Raw genomic sequence first — 11,401 nt, 5'->3', positions numbered from 1 at the left:
GGAGCGCACGTGGAGGTGCGGGGCGGGGAGCGCGGCGGGGAGCGGGGGATGTCCCCCGGTGCCCCCTTCACACACCCCGCTGTGCAGGGCACTCGGCACCCCAGAGATTCGGGTTAGACCCCGGCACTCCCCAGGACTGGGCTTTGGGGTGTTTTTGTCCCACTCCCTCAGCACTCCCAGGACTGGGCTTTGGGGTGTGCCCAACCTGCAGAATCCCCAGCCCCTCACCTCCACCGAAACGTGGGTGCCCCCAGTGCTTACCGCTCACCTGGTTGTGGGGCATCTCTGGCTGTCCCCTGCCCTGCTCTGTCCTTTGCCCCTGTGCTGTGGGGGTTCAACACCCATTCCTGATTCCCGAGAGATTCCTTAGGGACACCCTGATGCAGAGGGACCCGTGGTTTGCTCTGCTGGGCCTGTGCTGCTCCTACTCCAGCGAGATGAGGTGGAGTGCTGTGAATGGGTGTGGCAGTGCTGGGGTGTCAGCAGGGAGCAGAGGAACCAAAATTGAGGAGAAGAACAGTGAGAGAAGCACAGAGTTGTTTAACTCTTAGGAAATGATTGCAGCCTTACAGTGCCTGAGGGGAGTCTGCAAGAGAGACTGAGGCTATTGACAAAGGCCTGGAGTGACAGGACAAAGGGAATGGCTTCCTACTGCCAGAGGGCAGGGTTATATGGGATGTTGGGAAGGAATTGTTCCCCATGAGAGTGGTGATGCTCTGGCACAGATTGCTCAGAGAAACTGCGACTGCTCCATCCCTGGCAGTGTCCAAGGCCAGGCTGGACATCAGGGCTTGGAGCACCCTGGGATAGTGGAAGGTGTCCCTGTCTGTGGCAGGGAGTGGAACAGGATGTGCTTTACGGTCCCTTCCAACCTAAATCATCCTGGAAATCTGGGATTCTGAGTTGGCCTGACTTGTCCATATATACCTCTGGATGTAAGACATCTTCTCCTGGTTCTTACTAACCTTGAAGTATATTCTGTGTCATTATTGCTGTGGATGCATCTCCCTGACTGTGTCTCCTTACTCTGACAACCATGGCACTGTCAACTTCACAGTGCCAGGGAACTTAAATTCCAGACAAGTTTGGGTTGGAAGGCAGCTTAAAAATCACCCAGTGCCACCCCCTGCCATGGGCAGGGACACCTTCCACTATCCCAGGTTGCTCCAAGGCCTGTCCAACCTGGCCTGGGACACTTCCAGGGATCCAGGGAGTGCCAGTGCCTTATAAACCACGTCGAGGGATCCGTGGCCAGCCACAGCTGTCCCAGGCAGCTTGTGGCCATCAGGCCCTGGAGATGAGGGTGGTGCTGGCCAAGGGGAGGAGCAGTTTGTCCCTGGCTGCTGGTGTGACTCTATGCCCTCCCGTTGCAGAGTCGCTGCCCTACACGGACGACACGGCCATGAGCAGGTCGGTGGTGCAGTCACTGCTCGCCAAGCAGGAGTTTGATGAGGTTGACATGGCCAAGAGGTGAGCATGAGGCTTCCTGAAGGTGTAACCATCGCTGTGACTGTCTATGGAAGGGGACAGGGGCTGAGGCAGACTAATTCTTATTAATAATTTTTGGAGGGGAAAAAGTTAGGAAATAGGTGGTTAATCCCTAAGTTTGTTAATCCTTTGCTTTGCCATGCCTTGGACCATGCAGCAGCATCAGCTGCAGTGTGGAGTCTGAAGCTGCCTGGACAGGGCAGCACTGCTGTGTGTCAGCCTTGTGTGTGTTCACCTTTGGGGAGGAGAGTGCTTGGAGACTCCAGAAACATTTTGTTTCATGTTTATTTGTTGCTATTTATGTTTGCACTGCCCTTAATTTAGTGAGGGAATAGGAGTGAGCTCAGCTTGACTCTGTTTATGATCCGTTTCCCTGTTGAATCCCCAGCCCTGAGAGCATTTGGTGGAGCGCACGTGGAGGTGCGGGGCGGGGAGCGCGGCGGGGAGCGGGGGATGTCCCCCGGTGCCCCCTTCACACACCCCGCTGTGCAGGGCACTCGGCACCCCAGAGATTCGGGTTAGACCCCGGCACTCCCCAGGACTGGGCTTTGGGGTGTTTTTGTCCCACTCCCTCAGCACTCCCAGGACTGGGCTTTGGGGTGTGCCCAACCTGCAGAATCCCCAGCCCCTCACCTCCACCGAAACGTGGGTGCCCCCAGTGCTTACCGCTCACCTGGTTGTGGGGCATCTCTGGCTGTCCCCTGCCCTGCTCTGTCCTTTGCCCCTGTGCTGTGGGGGTTCAACACCCATTCCTGATTCCCGAGAGATTCCTTAGGGACACCCTGATGCAGAGGGACCCGTGGTTTGCTCTGCTGGGCCTGTGCTGCTCCTACTCCAGCGAGATGAGGTGGAGTGCTGTGAATGGGTGTGGCAGTGCTGGGGTGTCAGCAGGGAGCAGAGGAACCAAAATTGAGGAGAAGAACAGTGAGAGAAGCACAGAGTTGTTTAACTCTTAGGAAATGATTGCAGCCTTACAGTGCCTGAGGGGAGTCTGCAAGAGAGACTGAGGCTATTGACAAAGGCCTGGAGTGACAGGACAAAGGGAATGGCTTCCTACTGCCAGAGGGCAGGGTTATATGGGATGTTGGGAAGGAATTGTTCCCCATGAGAGTGGTGATGCTCTGGCACAGATTGCTCAGAGAAACTGCGACTGCTCCATCCCTGGCAGTGTCCAAGGCCAGGCTGGACATCAGGGCTTGGAGCACCCTGGGATAGTGGAAGGTGTCCCTGTCTGTGGCAGGGAGTGGAACAGGATGTGCTTTACGGTCCCTTCCAACCTAAATCATCCTGGAAATCTGGGATTCTGAGTTGGCCTGACTTGTCCATATATACCTCTGGATGTAAGACATCTTCTCCTGGTTCTTACTAACCTTGAAGTATATTCTGTGTCATTATTGCTGTGGATGCATCTCCCTGACTGTGTCTCCTTACTCTGACAACCATGGCACTGTCAACTTCACAGTGCCAGGGAACTTAAATTCCAGACAAGTTTGGGTTGGAAGGCAGCTTAAAAATCACCCAGTGCCACCCCCTGCCATGGGCAGGGACACCTTCCACTATCCCAGGTTGCTCCAAGCCCTGTCCAACCTGGCCTGGAACACTTCTAGGGATCCATGGGCAGCCACAGCTGTCCCAGGCAGCTTGTGGCCATCAGGCCCTGGAGATGAGGGTGGTGCTGGCCAAGGGGAGGAGCAGTTTGTCCCTGGCTGCTGGTGTGACTCTATGCCCTCCCGTTGCAGAGTCGCTGCCCTACACGGACGACACGGCCATGAGCAGGTCGGTGGTGCAGTCACTGCTCGCCAAGCAGGAGTTTGATGAGGTTGACATGGCCAAGAGGTGAGCATGAGGCTTCCTGAAGGTGTAACCATCACTGTGACTGTCTATGGAAGGGGACAGGGGCTGAGGCAGACTAATTCTTATTAATAATTTTTGGAGGGGAAAAAGTTAGGAAATAGGTGGTTAATCCCTAAGTTTGTTAATCCTTTGCTTTGCCATGCCTTGGACCATGCAGCAGCATCAGCTGCAGTGTGGAGTCTGAAGCTGCCTGGACAGGGCAGCACTGCTGTGTGTCAGCCTTGTGTGTGTTCACCTTTGGGGAGGAGAGTGCTTGGAGACTCCAGAAACATTTTGTTTCATGTTTATTTGTTGCTATTTATGTTTGCACTGCCCTTAATTTAGTGAGGGAATAGGAGTGAGCTCAGCTTGACTCTGTTTATGATCCGTTTCCCTGTTGAATCCCCAGCCCTGAGAGCATTTGGTTCCACTTAAGGGAAAGCATTTCTTTGTTTAGAAAACTCTTCCATTGAACTTGAACAAAAGACTTTCCTTGTGGTTGTGACCCACGGAAATGTTTCTAGTTTGCTTCTATTTTGAGGCAGAGTTGAGAGGGAAACAAGTGGGTTATGGAAGGTGATGTTTATACATCCTTCTTTCACACTGTTCTTTGGGAATTGTTTCCTGCAGAACTGAACCTCTGAGCCCTGATCACTGTCACTAATTTAGGTGTGTGTTATTAATTCACTTTAGCAAGAAGCTTCCTCCAATCACAAAACCCAGTAAAAGACCAAACCCCCCTCATGTTTCCCCCCTGCCCACACCAGGTTTGCTGAGGAGTACAAGAAGGAGCCCAACAGGGGCTATGGGATGGCTGTGGTCAATGTCTTCAAGAAGCTCCTGAGCCCCAAGTGCAGCGATGTGTTTGAGCCCGCAAGAGCCCAGTTCAACGGGAAGGGCTCCTACGGGAACGGCGGCGCCATGAGGGTGGCCGGCATCCCCCTCGTCTACTCCGACATCCAGGATGTCAAGAAGGTACCGGAACATTCTGGGCTTCTCTGGGTGTCCCTGCTGCCAGGGGAGTGTCCCAGGAAGCTTTGCTGACACCGGGCTTTCTCTGGCAGTTTGCGAAGCTGAGCGCGGAGCTGACCCACGCCAACTCCCTGGGCTACAACGGGGCCATCCTGCAGGCCCTGGCTGTGCACCTGGCACTGCAGGAAGGGCTCAGCAGGGAAACCTTCCTGGAGCAGCTCATCAGCCACATGGAGCACGTGGAGGCTGATGACAAGTCTCTCAGTGATGCCCGAGCGTGAGTAGCTTGGGGAAAGCCCCAACCCTTCTGTGGTGGTTTGTTCTTGCTCTTCACGTTCTCTCCTCTTCACTGCACTCTCTATTTGCAGGCTGGGATTTGAGGATTTACCATTTTCCAGGCGTCTCAAGAAAATCAAGGAATTTTTGGAGCTCAGCAGTGTTCCCAAAGCAGATGTATTGTTTGAGTTGGGTGAGTACCTTTCTTAGGAAAGCTGGAAGCAGGACAAACTCAGCAAGCCTGGTAGATGTGTGTCCCCCTAGATTCCTCTTCAGCCTGTCAGGCATAGACTATGCTGGAAAAGCAGCCTGTGCTCACCAGTCAGGAATTCTGAGTCTCAACCCAGTGATTTCCTCTGTGTATTGATAGGAAAAAAATGTCTTGCTAAGGGAAATTTACCTTGCGTAACGTTCCTTAACATTCCAAGACCTCTTAAGGGCTCTTGGGTCATCATGTTGAATGGGAATGAGTAGATGTGTATGGCCAGGCTATACTGGGGTAACTGGGAATTACTCTGCAGGATGTGAGTGGTACTGGGGAACCAGGGGGTTTCTGAGGGACAAACTTTTGCACCTTTCCCTGGTAAAATCCATGATACTGTTATGGAAAGTCACCAGTAGGAAGGGAAAAGGAAGGAAGCCGGAGGGTGCTGACGGGGTGTGTTCCAGGCAATGGCATCGCTGCGCTGCGCTCCGTCCCCACTGCCATTTACTCCTTCCTGCGCTGCATGGACGCTGATCCTGACATTCCTGAGCACTACAACGCCCTGCAGAGAACCATCATCTACTGCATCTCCCTGGGGGGGGACACGGACACCATTGCCACCATGGCGGGGGCCATCGCCGGTGCCTACTACGGGGAGGAGCAGGTGCCCCCGAGCTGGGAGCAGAGCTGTGAGGCTTTCCAGGAGACCCAGAGGATGGCCAAGAGCCTCTATGAACTCTACTGCCAGCGGCTCTGAGCTCCAAGGCAGCCCCAGGGCTTTCCTGAAGGCAAAGAGATGGTCAGCTCTGTTTCTCTGGTCAGACCCAGCGGTGGATCCACACCATTGGCCAGTGCCAGCGAGCCTCACCTGGGAAGGGGAAGGGTGCCTGCTGCTGTCAGCTGGGAGCAGGAGCCAGCCTGGAAAAGAGGGGACATCCCCTTCAGTCACGGGTCAGCTGGGACAGCGGCTGCAGCTCCCTGAGTGTACACAAGTGTCTCATTTTCCACGGATTTCTGCTGCTTGCTTTGTCCACCATTGTGCCATTTGTCATTGCAGTTACTGGCGGGTGTCTGAACCCATGGATTTTCCCCTGTTTTCCTCTGTTCCTGTGTCAGTGGGCTGTGTTTTGGTGGTCAGTGGCTTGTCCAGTCTCCACACCCCTGGTACAGCAGCAGGTTGTTGTCAGCTGACCAGATAAGGGATGTCATAGGAGTCACCAGAGAGGCCTGGTGGCCCAGGGTGTCACCTGTGCTGAGTTAGGTTAATGGAGCACAGATTTCCAGGGAGGTTTGTTGCCTTAAAGGCAGAATGAGAAGGGCCAGAAAAGGGATTTCCTTGCATTGCTGGTGGCTCTGTGAGAGACCTTTGATGCCTGCAGACAGTCCCAGCTGGCTCATTGTCCCTGCTGGGAGAGGGTGTCACTAATTGCTGCTCCTCCTGTGTCCTTGGCCCTGTGATCCAACAGGCACCTGCTGCACTTTGTGCCCCCTTGCACAGCTGCTGTCACACTGCTGCAGCCACTCTGGCTGCTCCTGTGTTCCTAATCCATGCATCCTGTATTTTTAAAGTCCTGTATATGCCCAGAGCACCAAGTGAGATTCCTGTTTAAATCACAGAATACCCCAAATTGAAAGGGACCCACAAGGATCATGAGAGTCCAGCTCCTGTGGAGTGCAGATCTGGGAGTGGAAGTAGTACAGGGATAGAATGCCTGGTTCTGCTGCCGTCAGTCACAAAAGTGACTTGAACAGGATGCAGGAGTTAATTTATCACACTCTCAGCCTCTGTGCTTGGTAAAAATTGCCCCAGAATTAAAAGGAAAGGTGGGTTAATTGGGGACATCAATATTGAAAAAAAGCTGGTGCTGATGGCCAAGAACATTTTAGCACAGCTGTGTTCCAGAACTTCACATTTAAAACCTTTTTCTAGTGGGGCTGGTCAAAAAGGGAAAAACAGCTTGGGAATGGCACATCTAGAAAGGGTTGGAAGTTTTTTAATAATTGAAAACAAAAAGTCATCACATGGAAATGTTTATAAACTTAAATGTGACAGTGTAACTCTTGTTATTTCTCCAGCATGTCTTGTGACACTGGGAAGTGGCTGTGGTGCTCCCCAGTGGTGTCAGCACGTGGTGGCTTTGTCAGGCTGCATGCACATGTGGGAATCTGGCTGCCACAGGTCCTTCCAGTTTTCCCTGTTGTCTGCTTCCTTCAAGTGCCAGTCTTTTGTGTGATGCTATAATGGATTTTCCTTGTATAAATGGATTCTTGTCCTGGGAACATGTGGAATTTTGGTCTGTTGTATATTTTTGTATTGTGCTGCAGATCTGAGCTGTAAAATATCAGGTTTTCCACATTATTCTGCCAGAGGGACAACCAGATTCATGTAATTATTTAAAAGAAGATATTTTTCTTTTAAAGCAGCTTTATAATTTTAAGTGTTTGGAACTCCTGACAAACAAAGAGCTCCTGTTTAAAGACTGGAGCTCTTTGGGCCTGAATTTAGATGTGTACTAAACCCTTGGAAAGAAGTAAAATCCCTCAGTTACCTTTGTTAAGTAGCCACTGCTCCTGTGTTTTCACTCAAGTCATGAAGTTGTGCATCCTCAGTGCCAAGAGGACCAGGAGTGGTTCTTGGTAAAAGGGTGAGCTGACACTGGGCATTGCAGGGAGGGCCTTTGGAGAGGCCCCTTTTCCTTCTCAGCCTGTGGAAGGAGTTCAGGTGCTGGAATCCAGCATGTGATGATGGTGCAGAGAGCAGGGAATTCACTGGGAGCCTCATGAATGGCAGCAAGAGGATGGCTTGCTCCTTGGAGTGAGCTGTGTGTCAGCCAAGCTTCCCTGGAAATGTTTCACCTCTGCCAGGTGAGATCAGGTGGGAAAACACATTTTCTTCTCTTTGGACTGTGAGCCTGTGAAGGTGCTTTGCAAGCACCAGTCCTGAGTGTTCCTGACTCGCTCAGGATTGAGGCTGGCTGTGCACAAGGTGTGTGATGTAGGATAAAAAAATAATGGAACAAAACACACAGAAGGGAAAGGGAATCCCTAAGACTTCAACTTGACTGCCTGAAATTAATAATCACCAGGCTGGAAGGATCTGGGTTTCAACCTTTTCTAAAACCGAATTTCTGGAGATAGGAGTCTTAATCACAAGAAACATGCAATAACTTTCTGTAGTTAGGGAATCTGCTGGGAGTGAGTGAGATGATTTGAGGTGGAAATAGAGTGTAAGAGAAGTGTATGAGGCAGAGCAAGACCCAGGACAAAGCACAGCTGAGCCCACCTCTATACAATAAGTTTTATTGATGTTTGTCAATACAATCAAGTACTGCAGTTTTAGTTGTGAAGAGCAGGTCAGTTTTGGGTCACAAAGAGTGCATTTTAAACCAACTTTTACTAGGACAGTGCATGTAATAAGTATTTACAAAACTAAAAACCTCTATATACTAGGTTAGAAATGAAGATACTAGAGGCAAATTTAAAAAAAATAGTAAGAATTTGTATATAAAAATGCACATTGTAATGCAGTTTTCAGCATTAAAAATAGACATACCTCATCCAACCCAACCTTTTTTATTCTTATGATTGAAACCAAAATCCCACGCGCTCACACACACGACAGAAAATAATCCTTTCTGCTGGCTAATATGTACTCAATATTCCAGAAAAAAAAATCCTTCTGGAGAGTGAACAGCCTCCCTCATCCTGTGCATCGTTTTTTTTAGCCTAACTATGTGCGTGTAATATCTTTGCTTTCCATTAGTGTGTAAATGTAAGAGGTTAAATAGCTGCTAGGGGTGATTATGGGTTTGCTCTGCACGTGATAGGAAAGTGGAATTACAACACTGTATCTACAGCACAAACTTAATCTGGGGGTGGCTACAGTGAGGAGTTTGGTCGTTGCTTTTTGCCAGCTCGAACAAGAAGTTTGGAATGAAGCAGAACAGAACAAGAAGAGATGGGCTGTAGATTAGGCACAGTATAAATAAGTTGCTTTGAGGAGCAGGATGAAGCTCCCACCAGGCGTGGCAGCTCCTGGCCCTGCACGAGGCTGGACCAGCTCAAATCCCTCTATTCTCCAGAGAAAAGGAGCCAAGTCCCCTCCCAGCATCCTCTCCTACCAAACCTGGGCCTGGAAAAATCATCTGAGCTTCCACTTTTAATTGAAGGGACTGTTCCTGCTGGGAAATAACCTGTTAGGATCACAACCCAAATGGTCCTGACCATGCCCTCAGGAGTTAAAAACGTCCAGTGGGATCAGACACCTTCCAGCTTGGGGAGTTTCATCTCTGCATGAAACTTGCAGCTTTAAGGAGAGAAATTCACAGGGAAAAGATCCCAGGGAGGGCACACACAGCCCCAACAGGCAGTGCCCAGAGCACTGGCCTTCCAACTGCAAATTTCGTTCTTGTGTTTCTTAATTTCAGGGTAGGTGAGTTTTTAAAAGGAAGGCCTGAATGGCAAGAGGCAGAAACACAGGACAGGCTTGAGGAGAAAACAAACAAGCGAAACAGAAATAGGAAAAGAAAAGTTGTTTAAATATCTCATAGAGTCCATCTGGAAAACAAGCCCAGTCCCAGTCTTGCTACGTTTCTTTGGCCATCAAACAGGCTTTGGGAAAATGTAAAGGTCAGAGCTGGTGACCGAATTGTTGCTGTTTCTCAGGGATGTGCCTTTGCAGAAGGACATGCAGTGGAATATGCACATGGATTGACTTCAGCAGCATGCTCCTGGCCTGGGATGAGCAGCATCCCTGTCCTGGAAGTGGCAGTGACTGTTCTACTGTGAGAAAACCTGCAAAGCCACAGGATCTGTATGGGGCAGTGCCATCATGCCTGGCCCAGAGCCCTGCAGCTCATGCTCAGGTCAGTAATGCTCCAAGCATTAGAGAGACAAAGTGGTAACAACAGGCAAATGTTGATTTCTTTAACCTAAGTCACAGAGTGGCCCCTGGGCTGCTGCCCTGTCACAGGTATTGCACTACACTTGTAAGTGATGTTCTTCAATGGGTCATAGCACCATGGTGAAATCACTGCGTGGAAAGTTAGAACCAGCACTGTTTTTTCTTAATTCCAAGATCCCCAGAGGAAGGGGGGACACCAATGCAAGAGTTCACACATCCCAGAATAGTGAGACAGGAAAAGCAAGTTGTCCATCAGTGGCACTTCCTTATGTCACACCAGCTGGCAGCACCGTGAGCTGGGCTTGCACTGCCATCCTTGTGTGGGCAGAGATGCTCCTGAGGCCAAGCAAGTCTTTGGGCTGCAGAGACACACGGGACAGGACCAGCCCTTGGACTTCCCAGCAGGTGAAAGGAGAGAGCAGATCGTTGTTCATCACAGGGTCCCAGCTTCCCTCACCGCCTTTGGAACCGGTCATGGCATCCTCCCAGGTACCAGTGCCTGGATGATTTTATTCCTAAAGGTGCTGGGGGGGAGGGTTAAAAATAATATTTACTTCTTAGAAGAAGGTGCTTATGCAAAGTGTTCCACTCTTTAGGATTATAAATCCAACCACACTGTATCTGGAGTGAATCGGAGAGACTGCCCTAAAGCACAGTCTGGAAAAACAGGCGTCAGCGAGCCTGGAACTTGGGCATCTGATGGTTTGGAAGGAAATTTCTCAATCCAGTGTGGATCCCTGCTGCTGTATGGGTTTATGTAAGTGCCTAGGACCCTGCATTGGTTACCAACACATCAGCCATGACACAGCTGGATTTATTTATCTAGCATTCCAAATGGGAAATGAGGGCACTTGATACAGACCATGGGGGTCTGGTCTTCCTCTGGATCACAGGGCCAGATCCTTGCCATCCCAAGCGTGTTCCTGTGTTTGATGTCCAGTCACTGGGGTATTTATTCCAAATATGCTTTGTTGAGGAAGTCACTCCCCTCCCTCCCTTCTCCCTCCCCCAAAAAAAGAAAGATAGATGGATAGATGTCTCCTTCCCGATTCCCTCTTGACTCATGGATCAAACAGCGTGAAGCAAGGTCCCATGACAATGTCTTGCGTGTTCTTCCCAGTGATTTTTCTTTTTTGTATTAATTTTAAAACACTTTTTTATCAAAAAAAAAAAGTTTATGGCTAAAGTGGGTGAAAAGGAAACATGCCCAACAGCTGTTATGTGGGGCAGAGCAGGAACCCAGAGAAGGAGGAGTGGATGTATTCTGTGGAGTACAGCCCATTGGCCTGGTCCGAGGGCATCTGTACCCAGACCTGGTCATTCTCCTTGAGTTCAAGCACGGCACTGCCCGAGGCCTGGTCCAGGTACCCCTTTTTGTACTCGTCGTAGGTGTAGGTGGCCGGCACGTTGTTCTTATACAGAGCCACCCAGACGTTGGTCCCTTTGACGTGCACGTGGTAGGCAAAGTAGTAGATTCCGGATACGGGGCAGGTGAAGATCCCAGTGACCGGGTTGTAGCCATTGTGCCCGTTATACAAGGTCCGGTCAAACTTGACGGGCATGCCAGATGCGGGGAAGGGGGAGGTGAGGATGGCAGTGAAGGCCGGCGCGATGCGGGCAGCGAGTTCTCCTCGGCCGTACTGTGGCTTGCCCGGCTTCCCGTTGCCCAGCACAGCCCCCTCCACGCCACCGTCCGGCAGGTGCAGCCCTGCGATGCCCGTCTC

At 50.8% G+C, this 11,401-nt stretch overlaps 2 protein-coding genes across 2 annotated transcripts in view; one reads left to right on the top strand and one right to left on the bottom strand.

Annotated features, from left to right (window-relative positions):
* The first annotated feature begins 437 nt into the window (after positions 1–437).
* ADPRHL2 (ADP-ribosylhydrolase like 2) lies at positions 438–7,335 on the top strand. The gene is made up of 8 exons (XM_005428288.2): positions 438–519; positions 1,374–1,470; positions 1,877–1,908; positions 3,228–3,324; positions 4,089–4,296; positions 4,386–4,570; positions 4,662–4,762; positions 5,239–7,335. The coding sequence occupies exons 1-8, from the start codon at positions 438–440 to the stop codon at positions 5,529–5,531; spliced, it is 1,095 nt and encodes a 364-aa protein (XP_005428345.2). The 3' UTR covers positions 5,532–7,335.
* Positions 7,336–8,057: 722 nt separating this feature from the next.
* The window catches only part of COL8A2 (collagen type VIII alpha 2 chain), a 9,133-nt gene continuing 5,789 nt past the window's right edge, over positions 8,058–11,401 (bottom strand). Inside the window, exon 3 of the mRNA XM_014310042.2 lies at positions 8,058–11,401. This exon is cut by the window's right edge and continues 370 nt beyond it. Within this exon, the coding sequence (XP_014165517.1) occupies positions 10,895–11,401 (507 nt within the window). The 3' untranslated portion in view covers positions 8,058–10,894.

The sequence above is a fragment of the Geospiza fortis genome, unplaced genomic scaffold (genome assembly GCF_000277835.1).
Source record: "Geospiza fortis unplaced genomic scaffold, GeoFor_1.0 scaffold289, whole genome shotgun sequence".
Taxonomy (NCBI): domain Eukaryota; kingdom Metazoa; phylum Chordata; class Aves; order Passeriformes; family Thraupidae; genus Geospiza; species Geospiza fortis.
This window is presented reverse-complemented; position numbering and strand designations above follow the sequence as displayed.